The sequence below is a fragment of the Marmota marmota genome, unplaced genomic scaffold (assembly GCF_001458135.2).
Source record: "Marmota marmota marmota unplaced genomic scaffold, marMar, whole genome shotgun sequence".
Classification (NCBI taxonomy): domain Eukaryota; kingdom Metazoa; phylum Chordata; class Mammalia; order Rodentia; family Sciuridae; genus Marmota; species Marmota marmota.
Window position 1 is genome coordinate 1,390,888 of NW_026000249.1, and position 20,606 is coordinate 1,411,493.

General features: G+C 37.4%; 1 protein-coding gene across 2 annotated transcripts in view; it reads right to left on the reverse strand.

The window, feature by feature from the left end:
• Nucleotides 1–18: 18 nt before the first annotated feature.
• Nucleotides 19–20,606, reverse strand: part of Arhgap6 (Rho GTPase activating protein 6) — a 472,030-nt gene continuing 451,442 nt past the window's right edge. The window contains exons 10-13 of one of the 2 annotated variants that reach the window (XR_007344780.1): nt 13,622–13,719; nt 6,941–7,030; nt 3,338–3,388; nt 2,256–2,385 (exon numbers count right to left, since the gene is read on the reverse strand). Coding sequence is in view for 1 of the 2 variants with exons in the window: in XM_015487958.2 (XP_015343444.2) it covers nt 183–460; nt 2,111–2,385; nt 13,622–13,719 (651 nt within the window). In the remaining variant the exon portion in view is untranslated. Of the gene's footprint in view, nt 461–2,110; nt 2,386–3,337; nt 3,389–6,940; nt 7,031–13,621; nt 13,720–20,606 lie in introns of those variants that run through there. The other variant, XM_015487958.2, reaches the window with a different exon arrangement.

A 20,606-nucleotide genomic window follows, 5' to 3' on the forward strand; every position in this document is an offset into this window, starting at 1 on the left:
CCAAAAAAAAAAAAAAAAAAAAAACACAGCACGCTCTCAGCTGCCGCCACCTAAAAACACCTGCTAGCAAAAGAAATGACAAATGCTTTCTGATCATCGGCACAATTCATGTGGCCGCTCAAAACTTATGCCTAGACTCTTGACAGGTTAGCTGAGCTGCAAAACCAGATTAAACAGCCTTGTCACCAATTTATGTCTCTGAAAAGGAAAATGAAATGGCATATTTGGGTGGAAAACCTACAGGTAATGTTATCCTTTCCCCCTCTCTTCAGTATTTTCCCAGTAATATTTAACAACCATGTAAGACGATAACAAGGCAAAAATGAAACAAAGTTAATTTTAAAAGTGATTGCAATGAATTTTAAGAATAACACTCCACCTGTCATTCCTGGGTCTTTGGATCCACTTTTTAATGTTGAATGCCAAGTTCCCCAGATATTGAAAGGCTCCTCTGACATCTCTAAGACAGAAAGCACAAAAAGGTGTGTGACACAAAACGAAATTTTAAAGACAAAAGTCAATACATATTTTATAACATCTTTTCTGTGCAAAGTAAAGTATTCAAGATTGTGCCAGATGCAAAACAGGATACAATTCATCTTTGCTTTTCAGGGGCCTTACAAAGACTTCTTATATCTTGGTTCTAGTAGACAGAATACCCCCCCCCCCGAAAAGTCTCTGCATCATAATCCTCAGAACCTCTAAAGCCATTATCTTATATTCAAAAAGCACTTTGCAAATGCAATCGAATTATATGATTCTTGTGATGAGGTGATATTCCTGTATGACCCAGGAGGGCCCCATAAGACAGAAGCTGCTCTCTTGCTGGCTTTAAAGGTGGAGAAAGAAGCCATGAGACAAGGGATACAGAAGCTTCTTGAAGCTGAAAAATGCAAGGAAACAGATTATTCCCCAGAGCCTCCAATAAGGAAGGCAGCCCTGTGGACTCATTTTAGACTTCTGACCTCCCAAATCATAAGATAGCAAATTTGTGTGCTGCTTTAATCCACTGAAATTGTGATTGTGACAACAGCAGTAGGAAAAGCTCATACAAGGGGGTGATGGCAAGATGCTTATGGGCTCTAACCATATTAATCAGAGATTGAGGACCAGCAGTAACTGTTTCTGGACTACCCTCTGGAATACTCAGCTATTGGCACCCACAGACTCATTCCTGCACCTATTCCTTCAGGAAACCCCCGGAGTCTGTGCATAAATAGCTTTGGAGTTAAGTGCTACATTAGAATTTTCTAGCCATCTCATTTCCTCCACTCTACAATCCTGTGATGGGATCATAATTATGATTTATAGAAGCAAATGTCTAGTGCCTCCAGGTTCAGCAGTTCACATACATTATCTCATTTCATCCCTAGGAGATAAATGGGAGATCATTTGACAGAAGAGACACCCAGTGTGAGGAAAGGTGAGAAAAACACACAAGTTACATAGCATGCATTATCCAGTGCTTATGATACACTAAGAGCTGCATTCAGAACTTGCCATGAATTAGCTAATAAACCCAAGGAATTTGACACCATTATCATTTCTGAATTTTCATAGCAGGTAGACATGGGTTTCAGCAAAGCTCAATCATTTGTTTGGTATCTTGCAAGTTGAAAGTGGCAGAGCAGAGTCTTACTTCAAATATAGTGCTCTTGTCATTGGACTCTGACACTGTTTGGTTCCAGCATGCTGCCTAGTTATGTAGTAGGTTCAACTTGTTATCTTTATGAAACCAATAGTAGTAAGTGGGTGACATCTTAGGCTATCAAATATGCAACCAAAACCTACCCACCAGGATAAATAAAGTTTTCTGGATGTTGGGGGTAGGGGGGTCAACTGGAAATATAAGTGGCTCTTCCTGGCATGTGCTCACTTCCCACATATTTGAAAATCAGAGTGTGGGCTGCAAGGACTCTCCAAGACAACGCCTGCACTCACCACCCTTTCTTCCCGAGTAGGTGTTCAGCAGGTACTCAGTAAATGCTCACTAAATTACAGAAACAGTAAACAAGGGACAGTGGAAGAGGAGGTTCAAAGTGTCTTATATCATGCCATATGCACAAATAGAGTCACTTGATTTGGCCTGTATCATCTAGACTCCCCTTACCTTTTCCAAGCCTTGGTCCAGGAGAACTTTCTCTTGACTTTGACTTTGACGCTGGCAAGTGGCCCACCAACATATATTGTTCTGGCACTTTGTAAAGCTTCTCCGAGCCGCCCTGGCCCCTGTCCTCTTGCATAGCCAGCAGGGAGCGCTCGGACAGCACTGGGGAGTTGTTGTCATAAGGGGAGATGTCTCCACTGGAGGCCTTGTTGGAGTCTGTAGATGAATGCCTCCCTCCCATAGAAAAGGAAACTTCCGATTGCAGAATGTCAGGGCTTCTGGTACAACGAGACAGTTACAGGTACATGAGTGTGTTAATAATTTGTGACCACATTTAAACAATACAACCGTTACTTAAATGACAGGAGGAGAACGCATGGACACAGGGGCCTTTTGAGCAATGTTCCAACATGTCTGCATTAATAAAATGAAAGCGTTTCCACATAATGGCCGGAAGATGGCGGCAAAACACAACAAATGTAACAAGAAACGGCAGACCCTGAGAAGGAGGGGGGAGGATGAAACTGACACGGATCCCTGCACGGTGTTCGCCAATGTACGGCCAGCAGAGGGCAGTAAAACCTAACAAATGTAACAAAACTTCAGCCGAGCATAGGAAGGAGATGAAAAGATGGATCCCTGTAATCGCCAATGTGTGGCCCGCAGAGGGCAGAAAAATCGAAGTTGTAACGGGAAATGCCAGCTGCCAGGGGAAGGATGGAAAATAAACAGAAGCACATCTCTGTATTCGCCAACAAATATGCCTGAGGTGCCTCGTGGATTAAATCCTGGTTTCATTTAAAAATTAAACTCTGATGGTCACTTTCTATTAAGTAAGGAAAAACTGGCAGCTGCCACTTTTACCTTCTTCAATATCCTGTATTAAAAATCATTTGAATGAAACTTGGGGAAATTTTCTTCTCGAAATACTTAAATTCATCCTTCCTGTGATGAAGATGATGATGCTACTGGTGGGAATAAGTATTTCATATAGAAAGAGTTGGCCAGAAAGATAAATATATGACCACCATTAAGAATCCACTGTATTTTAATACATATTTAAAATGATTCTGCAAAGGACTAGTGATTTTATACATTGATCTGACACACTAGTTACCAAACCATATATACACGTATGAATGTGTTCTCACAGCCACGGAAGTGGTGAATATGTAAGTGGAACAGGAAAATGAGAACTTCAGGAACATGGAAAGACTGGTGAAGTCTTACCTGGAACATCTTTACTTTCTACCTTCCTCAAAACAGTGGCCCTGACAAAATCTTAAAGGGAAATGATCACAGGTTGATTAAAGTTTCAGAATCTGCTTCTGCACCCCACCCTCACTTTGCTTCCTTTTTCCAGTCTTTGCTTTCCTTTAGTTGAAATTTTCAAAACAAATCTTTGTGGTTTTAAAGAAGGTAAACATACGCCTGAGCAATCCCTTCCTAACCAAATGGTTTTGTGCATGCAAAATGGAAGCAGTGCCCTCATGGGGACCAAGAAGCTAGCTTCATTTCAGGTTTCCACCAAGGGTTAATACCCAGGGAGAAACCATCCCAGCATTCCTGATGTGCCATGCCAGCTGCCTGTCACTGAGGTGGTTAGGGTTTGAGCCGTTTTGCTAAGGACATTTTCTACCCACATGGAATAAATAAGTCCTTTCCTTGCTTCCTCTTTGAACTGATATCAGACAATCTTATGGGCAGGAGCCAGAGGACAGCCATGAGGATGATTTTCCAGACCTTCAGGCCTCCAATGAATTTGAAGAAAAAAAAATCAAAGGAACTTAACTATTTCTGCTGGAAAGTAGGGGGAACACTATTTAACCACCATAGCTAATTAAAGGGAAAAATCTCTTTAATTCTAGCCAAAGGAACACAAACTAAAACTAATTGGACACTTGTCTGTTGTCATGGGGTATGGCTCTGACTGAGGAAAGGTTATTATGAAAATTAGAAAAATCTAATAAGTTGAACTAACACAGAACCCAGTTCAAAATCAGGGTTCAATGTTCTGAACAGGGCTATAAATCATATTATTGGGCTACTTCCATTGACATATTCCCAGTCATTAATGGAAATATCTTTTGTCTACTTAGTAAGAATAAGTCATGATTTTATATCAATAATAGTAGCTACGTAAAGCCTTATTTTATGAGATGTTTTAAAGAGAGTTAAGTCGATTCATGAGCCCAAACCAAAACAACTATCGGGGCTATAGATGTTTTGTTTTGTTTTTGCCTCCTCATATTGGGAGAAAAGTTTTTAAAAGATTGTATTTTAGCTCACAAAGACCACAATAATTCTATCTCATGTCTTTCTCATCTGTCTTACTCAATATATAGAAGATAATATGTTCCACAAAATGTTATAAATTGCAGATGGAACTAGGTGTTATGTATAGAAAGAAAGATGCCTCATGAAACAAATTTCTCTTAAGTCTTGGTACTAGGGACATTTGGGTTTCTAGTGAGTGAGTAGGTTATTTTTATATTATGGAAGCATGAGTCATATAATAAGTAATGTATTTCTGTTTGAAATGAATACTAAAAGCTCAGAGGAAATGGAGCTCCATTTGAGTTGATGTATCAAAGCTTGGGGAGTGCCTTTTTGTCTCTTGCATTGCAGCTTCATTTTATCACTTTTTCTATTGTTTTCCTTCCCCCATTCCCTCAAGTTACCTACTAAGACCTTGCTGCACTTTATATGCTTTTTCAAGCTGTCTCTGAAAATTGTTTTTGGACTAATGTACACACAGGGAAATCAGACCTACATTAGTTGTTGTGGGGAGGGAACAGAAAAAGCAGTATGCCTCATAAGAGCATTTAGTTTGGTGAAAGTAAAACAACAATGACAATAGCAATAATAAAATTAACCAAAATTCCTATACCAATTTTCCTCCATTTTCATAACTCTTATTGGATCTAATTAAGTAGAGAGGAAAAGGCAGGAGGAAGAGGGCCACTGTCTGTTTCCTCTTTTCTTTGGGTTGGCTTTGCAAAATCTCATTTACCGTTTGTGAAATAAGAAAGTGTGCTCCCTATAGCAGTAGCATCTGCTTCACTCGGGAACTTGTTGGAAATATAAATTTTCAAGCTCTATTCTGGACAGGAGCAGCTACATCATTTGTGGAGGCCAGTGCAAAATGAGCATGTGGGGTACCATGCTAAAAATTTTTTTAAAAATAAAGGAATTTCAAGATGGTAATAACAGATCATGTGAGTTTCTTCTGAGTGTAGGGAAGCCAGCTCTGCCTATTAAAAGGGGACTTCTGGGGTGGGGCCAGCAGAAGCCCAATAGATGATTCTGATGCATGAAGATGTTTGGGAACCTCTAATAATCAAACCTTTTCCCCCCTCTCTCAATCTATAAGTGTGACAGTGGGCCAAGGGTCTGTTGAGAGCTGAAGCAGGAAGAAAACCACAAATGGTGGCCCAAACTGTAGCACTGGTTAGACTGGGAGTGAATATGATGGTCCTCATCTTGGGGTGACTGGTACTCCAGAAGGGGGAAAGAGAGCAGGTGTGCCTATCCCAGCTGAACTCTTGGACTTCCTCTATCCTGCCATAAGCAGGATTCAGACAACAAAATGTAGTCTGGTTGCAGATCAGAACATGTTGAGGTGAGGGAGGCAGGAGAGGCCCACCTGACATAAGTCTCATCAGTCAAGCCACTAAAGTGAGAACAGGTGGGGCTCCAATCAGGGGAGAAATTGAGGGAGTTGCCTGGGGATGATTCCTAGAGATAGAGGTGGATGAGTTGTTCAATAGTAGACATGGGTCTTGAACCTCCTCAGAATGACTTGGGTCACAGTCAGGGACAGGCAGAGAGGGCCATCCTGTGAGCAATGATGCCTTCTTTTGCAGCCAGGCCTTCCCAATTTATCTCAGCCATGGGAGGGAATACAGTATGAGTGCCTGGCAATCAGAATTAGAAATATACTCATGTGAAATAACCTGTTGGTCTATGGTACAAGTTTGTACAGAGTCCACCATGTTTCAGGTATTGGACTGAACTACTATTAACAGCTCTCTTTGTTCATTATCTCAGTCTGTATATTAGTAAAATAATAAGGAAGTTGACAAAAACATTTCTTTCTAGCAACAGAGGCATTAGGGGTTGGGACCCTTCTAATGTTTATTTGCTAAATAGCATTCAACAATATTGCAAATCAGTAAGATGCTCTATTTTATGCTTAAAGTTAATGGCCTTTTAAAATATTTTCCTATCATTTTATTTTCTCAGCATAGGTCAAAAATTGGCAGTGAAATTGCCTAGAAACCCTGTCAAGGAATTGTCAAATAAAACAAACAAGCAAAACAAAACAAAAATGATCCCTTTGGTTATCTCTGAAAGAATGAGACAAGAAACAACAGTGATCCTCTCTTGCATTTACCTCTGGAAAAAATCCAGCTCTAAGAAGACAGTTTTGAGTTCAGGATCCTAAGTGAAGGCATTAAAATATTCATTTACTTATTTACAGAAAATATTTACCCAGATCAGTGATTCACTAGATGAAGAGTTATCTAAAGCATGTAGTAGCCTCTCTTTCTATGTCTTGGAATTTACTAGAATGCTGGGCAGAAGAGTTGCCAGTTGACATGAGTTTTGGCTTATAAGTACCTAGTGACTTATCTTTCCAGTCTCAGGGCACAATAGATTGTGGTAGAGACTGTTGGATGGATGGGTTTCTAGTCAACCTGGGTTTTCCTCCATGCATGGAGGGTTTTCCCATTAGATCCCCAAACCCCAGGACCATCCATAGCATGCATGGCCAATCTCAGCTAACCAAACAAGCATGGGATGGGCATGGAGAGCGAATCATGTTCTCACCCTCAGCTGGTCCCTCCAGGTCAAGGGGTAAGCACGCTGGCAGGGTACTGTGAGCAGGCCTGCACTGTAGCCGGAAGCACAGAACTTGTTCTGTGGATAAATGGAAAACTCCGGTTCAATTACCGGATGTGGCCAGCCCAGCCCCTTGCTGAGCTGTCTCAGTGAGAAACACTCCTGAAGATTTCAAATATGTGTTGTCTTCATCCTTGGCTCAGTTAATCAACTGATAAACTTAAGTCTGTTGGAACTCAAAGCTCGTAATCATCATAGACACTATTAATTATACTAGGAAAGGAATCCACTGACATAGCAACTCTGGAATTATGGGCATTATGGAGGATTTTCATATTAATCATGCTCAGGTCTACAAAGCCTGCCTTATGGAGAATCCTAGGGAAAAAAATACCCTACTCCAAAGAGGAGCTGATATGGCTCTAACCTTCCCACTGCGTGATGAAGCAAGCAGCCTGGACATTTGATGACATTTCTCTCCTCATTTTTACTTCTAATTAATTCCCTCCTAATAGCATGTATGGAGCATTTTTAACAGATGAAGATAAAACCATACTGTATCTATTCATTTTATTTACAATGTGGCCCATAAAACATCTCCAAAGTTATATTTTATAAATTTAAAAAAGAACTGTGAATCACCAGTAAAGATGTTAGAAAGAAGGGAGGATGTGATCAATTCTTCTCCACACTGGATGATTGTCTTTCCATAGAAGGCACACTTATGCATTTTGAAATTTTAAATTATGGAATCCCATAATACATGTGATCTTTTCCTAAAACTGGCTGAAAAGGCTTTCATAAATGAAGTATGTATGTGTTGGAGGGGGCTTAATGCTTCATAATTTCCAGGGAACTAGAATGAAATGACAATTGAAGCCACCAGATACTATCAGTCAATAGTATTTTTTTTTTCTGTTATGCTATAGATAAAGTAAGACTTCTCTGAAATCTGACAAATCATAGTAAAGGAACAGAGGAATACTCCATGGATTTATGGATGCATGTTTAAAGACAATCCAAAATATTAAAATGAATTGTCAACATGATATTTATCTGATAAGCTAAATGTGATATCTTTAAATTATAAGAAAGTTCAACAGTTCTGCAGAATGAAGAAGGAAGGCTTATCATTCAATTTTTCAGTCCTACAATATTATCTTTTAAGACAAGTATATCCATGGTTCTGATTCACAGGATACCAGTTTTACTATTTTTTTTTTTCAATTTCAATTAAACATCGTGAAGGCAATTAACAGGATTAGACATAATGAAATTTAAAAATATATACCTATAGGTTTGGTTCAATTTGTATTTACCTTCTCTTCAAATGTAGTTAAATTTGTTTTCTTTTGTTCTTATTCTTGGGGAAGATGTTCTACTTAGTTTTACTGAATGAATATTATATTTCTGAGGCATCTATGCAGTTTGATGGAATAAAAGCAAGTTTTCCTTACACATTTTTCTCAAGCCTGCATTTAAAAATTATGAGAACTGTTGTTGGAAATGGTTACCACGTCACAGATTATCTGAGCTCTGCTGAGCTCTCCTGAGCTCTGAATTATGTAGACTTTTCACATTAACCATGCTTAGTTCTGTGAAATATCCCTTATACAGAATTTCAAGGGTCTGCAGTGCTTCAGGCAAAAAGAGAACTGTGCATTCTATCTACAAAAGTCTATGTCGGGTTAATTTTTCTCCCTAGATCATTAAAAAAGTCAAAAATACTTAAAAATTAAAATTAAGTACATTTGAACTTACAACATATGGTCAGCTTAAGTACTTTATTTAAACCAAAACAGAATTTCATTATGATTTTCTTTCAATTTAACATAATTAAACATTTTTTAAGATCATCACTTGGTCAGGAGAAACTGTCAAACACATTAATGCTCTTGGCTAAAAAAAGTGAGATAGGTGAAGGCTATCATGTGATTGATGAGTTCCTTCCACTTAAGTCAAGGGACTTGTTTTACCTTCAGGCTCTAGTATGGCTAAGCAGTGCACTGGTCTTTTTAAAAAAAATGTTGATATTTTATTCATTATTGATTTGGGGGATCCCTTTGGTTTGGTAAATATTGCATTATAATATAATTAGTGTTTATGACTGTTTGGAGGCACATTCTTAAATTTGTGCCTAGGCACATGCCTCCTTTGCCCCTGCCCAGTCTCAGCCCTGCTATAATACCTTTGTTCTGTAGCAAATATCCCTATTCACACTACCTTGTACTCTTTGATTAACTTTATATCCCCCCTCCCTTTTTAATTACATTCATAAATCAAAGGGGAGGAATTATTTTAAGTACCTTTGAAGAAAAGAGCATATAATTCTAATAAATATGCCAGACAAGCAATTGAAAAAACTGTAAGTCTTGCATCTTTAGTAATAAAACTCTCCTCTAATCTCCTTTTGGCATCCCATTTTGAATGAAGCCAAAAATTTAAGTATACAAACATAAGAAAAAATGATGAATTCTCCTTTCACTCCCAATTCTGATGTTGCATAAAAAAGGGAAAAACCAAAATCAAAACAAAAACATTAAGTTCCCAAATATCACTAAATGTTTGCTCTTTCAAAACAAAAATAATAATAAATATTTTCTCGTTCTTGGTTTTACACTCTTTTGAAAATGTGTTTTCCCCCCTCCAAATTAAATTTTGTACAGTTTCCACTTGGCCTCACAGGAATCTAAAGCTTTATTTAAGTATGTGAATGGGAAGGGGGCAAAGTACAGAAACTTCAGGGGGAAAAATCAAAGGGTCTGAAGTGAATGAGGGATTTTCTTTTAGACACAATGCCACAGCTTAAAGTGGATGAGTTCTCCCTTGGGCCATATTACCTGGTAGGTTGTTATGTAATGCACACCAAGGTAGAATCTAGTGATCCCCATCCCTGCTAAGTACTTGTAAATGAACCAAAGGTTGAAGCTCAAAGCAACGTGAGCATATTGTTAATATTTTTTTAGCATTTATTATAAACCAGATACTATTTTAAGAGCATTAGAGATACTATTTTGGTGCTACTTTTTAATCTACAGTTTACAGATGAGAAAACTGAGACTCCATCAATTAATTTACTCAAGATCATACAGCTAATAGAAGTGGAGCTGGAATTTGAACTTGGGAAATCTGGCTCTAAACCTGGAGCGTTGTAACCAGTGTGTTAAACTACACAAACAAACATGTGTTATTGATGGATAAATGACATGCCAATGGAGCCAGCACCATCTGTCAGTTTGGGTACTGTAATTAACTATCACTGTAATCAATGATTATGGTAGTCTATTGTCACTGTAACTCTTCTTCACCATTACCTCCTAACTTAAGTGCCACCCACCAGCCTACTATTTAAAAGCTTCTGCCTAGGTTCTCTATCAGGTCTCCAGACAATCAAATGGTTCACTATTCTGGGCAGGCCCTGGGTTTAGCTCCCCAAACATCTAAGTCTGATTATATCCTCCTTCATCTTCCAAGTCAACTTCAAATCCTCTTCTTTTCAGAAGCTATCCATGAAATCTTCAAGTCACACCTCTTTCTCTTCTCCAAGCTTCAAGTTGATTTATGATCTAGAACATCATTTCCCTTTTTGACCTTTTGAAGGTCAAAAATCACCCACCTCAAAATCCTCTTGTAATTGTAAATGCATAGTATCCAACTTGGTGGATCTGAGCCTGATGTTCTAAGCCTTTGCTGCTCATTAGATCCATGTGAGAAGCTTTAAGAAATCCCCATTTCAGATTGTAACCCAGAAAAAAATGAATCAGCATCTCTGGGGGCAGGGGTTGTCATAGAAGTTTTTTAAGCTTCCCAGGTGATTCAAAAGGGCAGGTAAACCTGAGCCACTAATGTAACACCTATTACCTTTCACTCTGTGACATACTGCATAACATGCTTCCTATTATTTTTGTACTTGTAGGCCCTCTTCAACAAATGTCAAAGCTCTTAAAGGCAAGAAAATGCCTTGGTATTTTAAGCTTTCCCTATTCACAATGTGGATCATGGACCAGCAACATCAGTATCACTTGGGAGCTTGTTAGAAATATAGATTCAGGGGCTGAGGCTGTGGCTCAGTGGCAGAGCACTTGCCTAGCATGTGTAAGGCACTGGGTTCAATCCTTAGCACCACATACAAAAATAAATAAAGGCATGCTGCCCATCTACAACTACAAAAAATTAAAAAAAAGAAATATAGATTCAAAGACCTCTTCCCCACTTTTACTGATTCAGAAAGAACATGTTACCAAGATCTTCTGCTGCTCCATATGCAAAGTTTGGGAAGCATGGATCTAAGGTGCTAGGAGATCACTTATAGTTTGATGGGTAGGACTTTCAGGCTTCAAAAGGCAATAACAATAAATGCTCTTTCATTAATCTATGCATTTTTACTTCATGACATCACAGTTGGCCATCTGGGCCATTCTTTGGCCTGTTCCTAGAGGAAAACAAACAAACAAAGAAAACCCAATCTCTTCTCTCTCCTGCTAAATAAGTCTTGCCAGCTGTTTTCTGTTCTCTGATAACACTTGTCCTTGACATCCACAGAGCTCCGAGGGGCTCATCTCTATATTCCTGAAGCCATGACACTCACCTAAGATCATGGTCTGTGGTCAGTTTACGTAGATCTTTTGATTCTATTTCTTACTCTTAAGAGGGATAGGGAACAAAAGAGACTGGAGAATTACAAAGCTTGGCATGCATGTGTATATGTGTGCTTCTTCCTTTTCCTAAGAGTACACAAAGACAGTTTCACTTTTTACCTTGGCATTTATGTGCAAAAAGTGTATTTGAAAAGCACAGAAAAATAATTCCCATCAGTGGCTCTTGAAAGTAAAAACTGTAGCTAATAATGCCACACAAAAGCAGAAAATCAGTCAGTCAAAACTCTGTGGTTTCTCAGGAGTATATTTTCTAGCTTTTCCATAGGATACCAACAAAATTTCAAATAAATGTAGCTTAATGAGGGATTCACAAAAGAAATACTGCCATGTCTGTTTTCTTGTACAGGGGAGAAAACTAAGTGAATTCACTAAAATTTTGGTGGTACGTGTGTTGTTGGGAAGAAAAGTCATTTGTTACTTTAGATCAGAGTTTAACACTTTGATGATAGTTAGAAATCTAGGAAAAATATAAGTGTGACCTCAATTCTCTAAAATGAAAAGCAAGACCATAAAATGCTAGCCCATTTAGCCCATTTATAGTTTGAATATATTTTTATTTGTTCATGGCTCTTGAGGATTGAATCCATATAGAATGTCTTAATGGAACAGAATTTGGCCTGATAATGACTGGAACAGACGTGGATTTTTAAAAAGTGCATTTGAAAGTGTGATCCAATTATAAGACCTTCCTAGCTCTGCTGAAAATGGAATGAAGCTGAATTCAGCAGGACTATTCATGTAATGATATGGGAAAGAAGAGGATTGAAAAATGCAGATTTCTCTTTCACTAAATGTATTTAAAAATAATATAATTTTAATATAATTTTATTAATATCTGAAATCATCCAAAAAGAAAATTAATCAAATTCAACATCACTATACAGTGTAATTTAACCTGTGTCATTGTTTCTAAGACTCAACCAAATAAGATATAGCACTGTTTTATATATCATTAAGAAAGAAAAAAATGCATATGATTAAAAAAGAAAAAATGCTATAAATTAAGATATTCCATTGATAATAAGATTGATCTCATCTTTGAAGATGATAAACCATGCATAAAATGTATCTTAGAATTATTAAAACTGAGCAGATAAAAAGCATAAAATAAATGATACTTTCATAAGAGAACAGTAACAACTTTTCATGTCATAAATTTAAAGTTGGGTGTCATGGTGATAATATTGCTCCTGGTTAGTGATGCCATATTAACCCTTTAACTGGCTTTTCCAACTGCTCAGCACCTCCACACACTGTGCCTCTGTAGACATCATTGGAATTAGCCATAAAATCTTACTAATGCAAAAATACAGTGTTCCTTTAGGGAAGAATAGTAGCAAACCATATCCTACAGCATAGTTTCATATTCCTCACTGCAAACTTAGGTGAATGTGAAGACCAGGGTACATTTGCATCAAAAGTATACAAGCTAGGTGCTGGAGATGTAGCTCAGTGGTATAGCACTTGCCTAGCATGCATGAGGTTCTGCGTTCAATCCCCAGTACCACATAAAAAAAGAAAAAAAATATTTAAGAAGAATACAAGTTATAAAGGATAGGAAAGTCAAGAAAGAGCACACCTCTAATTTCAAATGAATTGCTTTCACTGATAAAACTGTTCAAGACATCTCTAGGCATGGCCTTTTGGGCTCCTGAGCACAGTTATCAAGATTCTAAAAGAAGAATCACTGATGTGCATCATAGTCCTCTGAGCTCTTTGCCAGTGATTTAGTGTTCTTTTTTCCCAGTAAACACAGTTGAAAGGATCTCAAGGGGCTACAGAAAGCTGAAAATGAAATAGAAAAGTCTTGTAAAGTGGTTTCTAATTCAATAAGTGGATTGGTAAGACTGAAGCATTTTCTGGTTAGGTGGAGTGATCAGAGTTGCCAGAAAGCTGCCAAAATTCCACTTCGGTCACCCTGCATGAAGTTATGTAAATGTTTCTAATTCTTTAGAAATGGAAATAGAAACCCCCAACGTGCCTTTAGAAAATGGAAAACTGGCATACTCACGATGATTGGGAAGCCTTTCTTCTGAGTAAATAGTCCACGACATCAGGATCCGTCTCTAACAGGCTGATCAGTACTTCATTCTGGAGATCTGGGGGAACCTGAAGAAGCCAAGTGTTGAGGCATAAATAAAATCATTCCAGAATGGGGCAAAACATAGTCATTGGCAATTTTATGATATCATAAAACAGTGCCTTAAAAGTCTAAGAAAGCAAAGTGATTTACTAGTTAAAATTAAACTTACACCAACCCATACAGCAAGTTTAATTCTAAGAACAAACGGAATGGTTATCAAATAATCATATTTGATAAAAAATGTCACACTCATATACCTGGAGATACAACCTAGTCATTTGGTTGCCTCTGTTGCTCAGATTAGATTTTCTTGGCTTTGAGTAAGCAAAACATCATGGTTAAGAAGAATGGTGTTCATAATTTATTGTGTAAATGGGGACACTCTAGAGTTCATATTTTAAATGATGCCAAAGCTACAGGCATAAATTTAGACTGTCTTGGGCAATTCTGGAACATATGATCCTTTTATTAAGAGGGCAGGCCCTTGAGCCAGATTGCTTGAATTCTAGCTTTATCACTTATTAGCTGAGGGACCTTCCATAACATACATTAATAAGGATCTTTCTGACTCTTGGTTTTCTCATCTATAAAATGGAAATAACAATAGTACTCACCACAAACTGGAGCTGTAGTGATTAAATTACTAATTTTGTGTCAATAATTTAGAACACTATCTGGTCAATGATAATCACCCAAAAAAAGGAAAAAAAATACTAGCACTATAACTGCACTGTCACTTAGTGCCTGCCTTCTCTCCTTTCTTGCACCCTGTTTCCTCAAGATTTAGCCATTTCTAGCTTCATAATTTCATAGAAATCCACTAGAATTTTATGGATTGGCATCACTTGTTTCTCTAAGTCTAATCCACAGTGCAACCAAAGATGGCCTTAAGTCATCCATGTGGAAATGTTCTATAAGAGAAGACTAAATCCAGTTCTGACCAATGGTCTTCTACTCTATATATGCTGTTAGCCCAACCAGAGAAAGTGCAAATTATTGAGAAAAAAACAATTTTCAGTCTGATTCTCTCACATGCAGACTCAGAGAGAAGAATTTTTAAAACCACAGGGACAAGTCTTCTGAGAATAAGTGGTTGGTAGAAGAATTTTCCTCCTGCCTCTTGCAGAACTCAATTGTTCTTGAGCTCTAAGAAGCTGGAAACAATTTTATTAATAAAAACAGGGATGAGAAAGCAAGAAAATGCTTTCCTTCTCTCATAAATCTGTTCCTCCTACTTCATCCCAAATCTTCATTAATGGCACTGCCAAACCCTAGTCACATAAGCTCAAACTCTGAGTTGTATTCCATCTGCTATGACCCAAGTTCAAGTCTTCATTACCCCTTGGTAGTGGTCATATGTTGGCCATTACAAGTCTCCATTTCCCTCTTATTATAACAGTTATACTCTAAGTTCACTCAGGAAAACCAACCACTTCCTACCCCACCCCTTACTCAAGAGTGAAGTATGTACCATAATCAAAGTTGACCAATCATTTCATTCCCAGACCACCATGGTTGGTGAGAAATGGCCACGTGATTCCATTAGAGGCAATGTAAAGCTATGAGAATTTCCCCGAGGGTTGTAGGAGACAGGAGACAGGAATTGTAGATATACAGAACCTTAGGATTATGTTGACAATTGAGCAAATAATAAGAAGTGGAGGGGGGTGGAAATAAGGAAAAGGAAGAGAAGGAGGGGGAGGAAGAAGAAGAAGAAGAGGAGAAGGAGGAGGACAGAAAAGAGGATTTCTTGATGGCATTTGAGTCTTGTGTCAAGCTATGCCTAAAAACACATCTGCTTTTAATTACAGCTACATGAGCCCTGAAGTTCTTTAAGCTATTGTGTTTATAGAGTAAAATAAATGTACATATTTGATGGGACCTTTAATATAACAGCTTGCTAAATTTTGCACTATTTCCTTCAAATGTGCATCAATGCTCCTCTCCATACAGTTGTTAGAATGGTCTGATCAAGATATTCACTTGCTCAAAATGCTTTTCATCACCACAGTTAAAGTCCTTCATATGTTTGCTATCCTTAATATGTGTGTTCCATCTTCTGTCCTAGCAATCATCCCCACATAGTCTCTTCTTCAGCACCACTGCATTTCTCACTCCAGCCCCCTTGTTCCACCTCTGCTCCTTTCAATCAGTGCAAAGATATTTGGTGAATACTTATTGAGTGCCAGGTACTGGATGCTGGGATATAAACCAAACAGAGAAGAATCCTGGTCCTCCTGAAGCTGGAGATAAACACTGAAAGATGGGAATTAAGCAAATACACAAGGAAAGCATAGCCTGGATCATGTGCAGAAAAACAAAACAAATAGTGTGATGGAAAATTCTGGGTGAGGTGCAATGTTAAATAGGATGGTTAGTTTGCAGAGAAGCTGACATGTTAGCAGAGAACTAAAGTTGATTAAGGACTTTGAGAAAATCATTCCAGGCAGAAGGAGGAATGGAATTACCATATGACCCAGCTATACCACTTCTTGGTATATATCCAAGAGGAGTAAAATAAGTGTATCATAATGATTAATGCACACCAATGTTTACAGCAGCATAATTCACAACAGCCAAGTTATATAACTAGCCTAAGTGCCTGTGAACAGATGAGTGGATGAAGAAAATGTGGTACATATACACAAAGGAGTTTTACACAACCCTAAAGAAGAATGAAATTAATGCATTATGGATGGTACTAGACAATGTCATGTTAATTGAAATATGCCAGACTGAGAACATCAAGAGTTGAACATTTTGTCTGATATGTGTGTGTGAGAGAGAGAGAGAGAGAAAGAGAGAGAGAGAGAGAGAAAGAGAGAGAGAGAGAGAGAGAAAAAAATAGAATCTCACAAAAATAGAAGGGGGACCAATTGAGTAGAGGAAGAAGAGAGAAGGAAGGAGATGGGCAGGGCATGAGGAAGTAGTGGGGAGTAAAATCTACCAAATTATGCTAGGTTCATGTATGAATAAATACAATGAACCATGCTTATACATATAATTATGATACAATAATTAAAATAATAATAGTAATCAAAAGGAGATCAGTAGAGACAGAGGATTGGGGTGAGGGAGAAAGGAAGTTACTGGAAAATGAGATTGATCAAATTATATAATATGCTTGTGTGAATATGGCATAATGAATCCCATATCAGGATTAGTTACAATGCAACAATAAAAATAATTAAAAATGAACATCAAGGCAAAAAATATTGTAAGCCAAAATGTATATCCTGAATTCTATGTTAAAAGAAATGTGTATGAGCAAATTAGGGAAAGTGCTTACATTTCCATCCAATTAGTTTAACTTAAAATTTTCCCTGCTTAGATGCATAATAAATAAATTTTGCTCTAAGCACAATTCCATTCTCACTGAAAAATAAACAAGAGTGCATGCCCTTTGGAGTATTGCAGGCATTACAATATTAATTAATTGAGAATAGAATGTGCATCTAAATTATCAACTTGCATTATTAGAATATATTACAGAAAGTGTTATTATTTTAAAAATAACTTTCCATATTTTTTGTTAGACTATTCTGCATTTCAGAGCTTACTCATTCAACTAGGCTTGACCCGGTTTATTTTACGTAGGACATGTGGCTCTTACTTGATACAAATGCAAATAAAAAAATTCATTATACTATTTTGGCTTGGAGAAACTATTGACAAATAAGTAAAGAGATACAGCTTAAAAATGTGGATGCATGATTATAGCATTGATAATATTTTCCTATATATTATGCAAAACTGACTACAGTGCATATAATTCATTAATTTATTTTTATCCCATTTGTTACAGAATGATTCAAGGAATCTTAAATAATTCATATGATAAAATAGCATTTTTTCACATTTTTAAAATAAAGGAATGATTCAGAAAACTGTAGTCAGTAGGAAAATTAGATAGGGAATTTGAAATGATGCTTGGAACTGATTTTTTAATGTTCATATAACAGCATTTAGTTCTGTTTTCCCATGACTCTTCTAGTCTTTCTCTACAATTACAAATTTAATTTTAGATCACTTAATAAAAATTGAAAACCACAGGTTCAATTCAATTGGATAAGCATTCACTTCTATTAATTTAAGTAATTCATAGAGAAACAAAAGTCATAAATTAACTGATAAATAACAGCAGCTTAAATAAGTAAGAAAGAAATAACCAAGCGGACCATTCACTTCTGCATACCATTTTTGGAGTTAGGATGTTGTCAAAAAATATATGTCTGAGTTTATAGCCCTTTAAGTCCAGTTTTGGCTCTGCTGATTAAAATTAATTTCAATGTGGACACAGCAATTACCTTTTTCATGATTCTGTTCCTGCGTCTGAAAATCTTCTGTCCCATTTTCCTTAATGAAAGTGTTATGAAAATCAAAAAGTCTAATCAATTTGAAAATACCTTATTGATTATAAATGGACTAGCAATAAAACGTTTTATTAGAAATAGAAGAAATAAGTTCAACATTGAAAAGAAAAAAATAGAAACAATTAATATGGAGTTGGACAATATTGGTTCTGTGATTTCTTTTTCTCAGATAATAGTGGTCCATTTCTGTCTCTGTCTCCACTGGCCACAGAGAAGAACCATTCTCTTCTCTTTTGCTTAACAGTTCTGTTGGGTAACAAATTATGTGATTTTTCTCTTGATAGTTGTCTGCTCCTAACCTCCTTCTGAATTTCTAGAATTACAGCCTATGACTGCTCAGTCCCTCAACTTAGTGGTTTTGAGAAATACTGTCTTCCAGTTCCTTCTCTTCTGCCAGACCTTGAGTCTTCCTGCTGGTCCACATCATCAAAAGGTTAAGTTTCCTGAAGACAAGGATTTTCTGATTTGTCGACCTGGAATTGATACAAGCTCCTAATGTAGTTCTTTTTTAGCTAACCTTCCTTGCAGCTAGAGCAAGATCATGTGTGCCAATCCTGGCCAATCCCAAGAGGGGCCTTGTAGGAGCATCCAGAAACGTCTCTTTTCTCTGTATATTGAAAAGAGATGTTTGAGATAAAATATCATTCTTCATCACTTGATTCAATGATGGTTGTGAGAGAAGCTGGTAACTGCAGCCACTTTACAGGTAAAGATGGTGGAGCAGAGAGAGGGAAGTGCCATTGAACTGCTAAAGCTGTGTCCTCCTGGGCTACTTGCTATGCAAGATGATAAATCCTCATGTCTGGAGACACCTGCAATTGATTATTCTCCTCCTTGCCAGTCAAATGCTTTCTAAATAATGCCTCTTTTTCCTTCTCCAACTTTGCCTTCCTAGTCTTCTTTCCAGTAGCTCATACTGGCACATCAATTACCCTCATGCACTTGCTCATTTATTCACTTGATTTTGTGCTTTTCTGGAACCCAAGTTAGGATGATGTATTCTACCAAAGGGATACCGAGGGAATAATGTTGGAATGGCAAAAAATAATACTATTAAATCACCCATGATTATGGTCTGCATAGTGTACCCTATTTATGTTACCCTTGTCTAGCTGCTTCTCTGTCCTTATGAATAGTACTAATGTCATGTTGTAGCACATTCTCTTTTCTATTCACTTCTAGAGTGGGAAAGTGATTTTCCTTTTCTGGCTGGGGATCATCAGAATTTTTCTAAGTTCTTAGTCTACTGTTCCCATCAACAGAAAAACTTCCAAAATGAAAAGTTTAGCTCAATAACCAAACAAAAATTTTCTCTTATTTTTCTAGGCATCTTGTATATAGCAAAATGGGAACTTAGGAGTAAAGAAGTGAAAAACATGTTTTAACTCAAGCAATTCTGCATGCTAAAATGAAGGGAAAAAAACAGCCCAAAGTAATTCTTCACTTACAATTCATTGTTTCACATAAAAATCTCTATTGGGTTTTAGTCAACTATTTAGTAATTTTAGATATTTCCTAAGTGTACCATTTATGGTTGTGTTTATCTGGACACTCAACTCCTTAGATTTTAATACGTTCCTTCAAAGCATAGTGCTATTCCAAAAATCAAAAGAACTTTGTACTCTCCTGCTTCAGAGAAAAAAATGTAAACACTGCACATATGAAGGAATAAAACTGCCACAATTAAAATCTATCCCATCAAATTACAAATGAAACCTTGAATGATTGCCTAGGGTATAACTGAGGTAGTTTATTCCATAAACCACTGAGAGGGGAAAATGGTATGAGTTTTCTCCATATACCGTCACCATAACAAATCATTAAGTGCTTCTCAAAGAGCAGTTCCCAGGACCCAGCCCTACTGTACTTGCCACTGGGTGTTCCACACCAATCCACCACTTTGCACTTGACCAAGAAGGATGCTTTGGCATTTAAAACTCTAACACTCCCCAGCAAAAGTAAATATCACTGGAGATCACGATGACTTTTTTTTTTTAATTTTTTATTGTGGGTTGCATTTTTTAAGTTAACAAACACACTAAAAGAAATCACTTTGGCTGTTTATGGAGCAAAAGCTCAAACAAGGGCAGGCTCTACCTTGAACCTTTTGTGTGGCTCTGTTGTGACAGTTGGTTTAATAATTTAAAAGGATCTGGGTGAATTTAGAGGGTCAAGATGCATTAAATTCAACAAATATTTCTCTAGTGCTGATATATGCCAAGCAAAGCTTTTTGGCAACTGGGGCACCTTAGTGAGCAAATACAGAGGATGAGTCCAGGGCTCGTGGAAGATGACTTAAGAAAGGAAGATGAAGAAAAAATCATCAGTCTTTGCTCTATGGCAACAGGGTAAAAGAAATAGAAAAGGCTCAGGGGCAATGTTTTTGTTCCCTCCCACTTGTGTGGGATGCCCATAGTATAGGTGTTCTGTCTTTGCAGACAAGGACACAATGAGCAGGCTCCAGCAGGATCATAGACTAGCTGTTAAAACCATCAGCTGGCCTGAACATCAAATTAGATGGGTGCTGTTAAAGGTCCCCT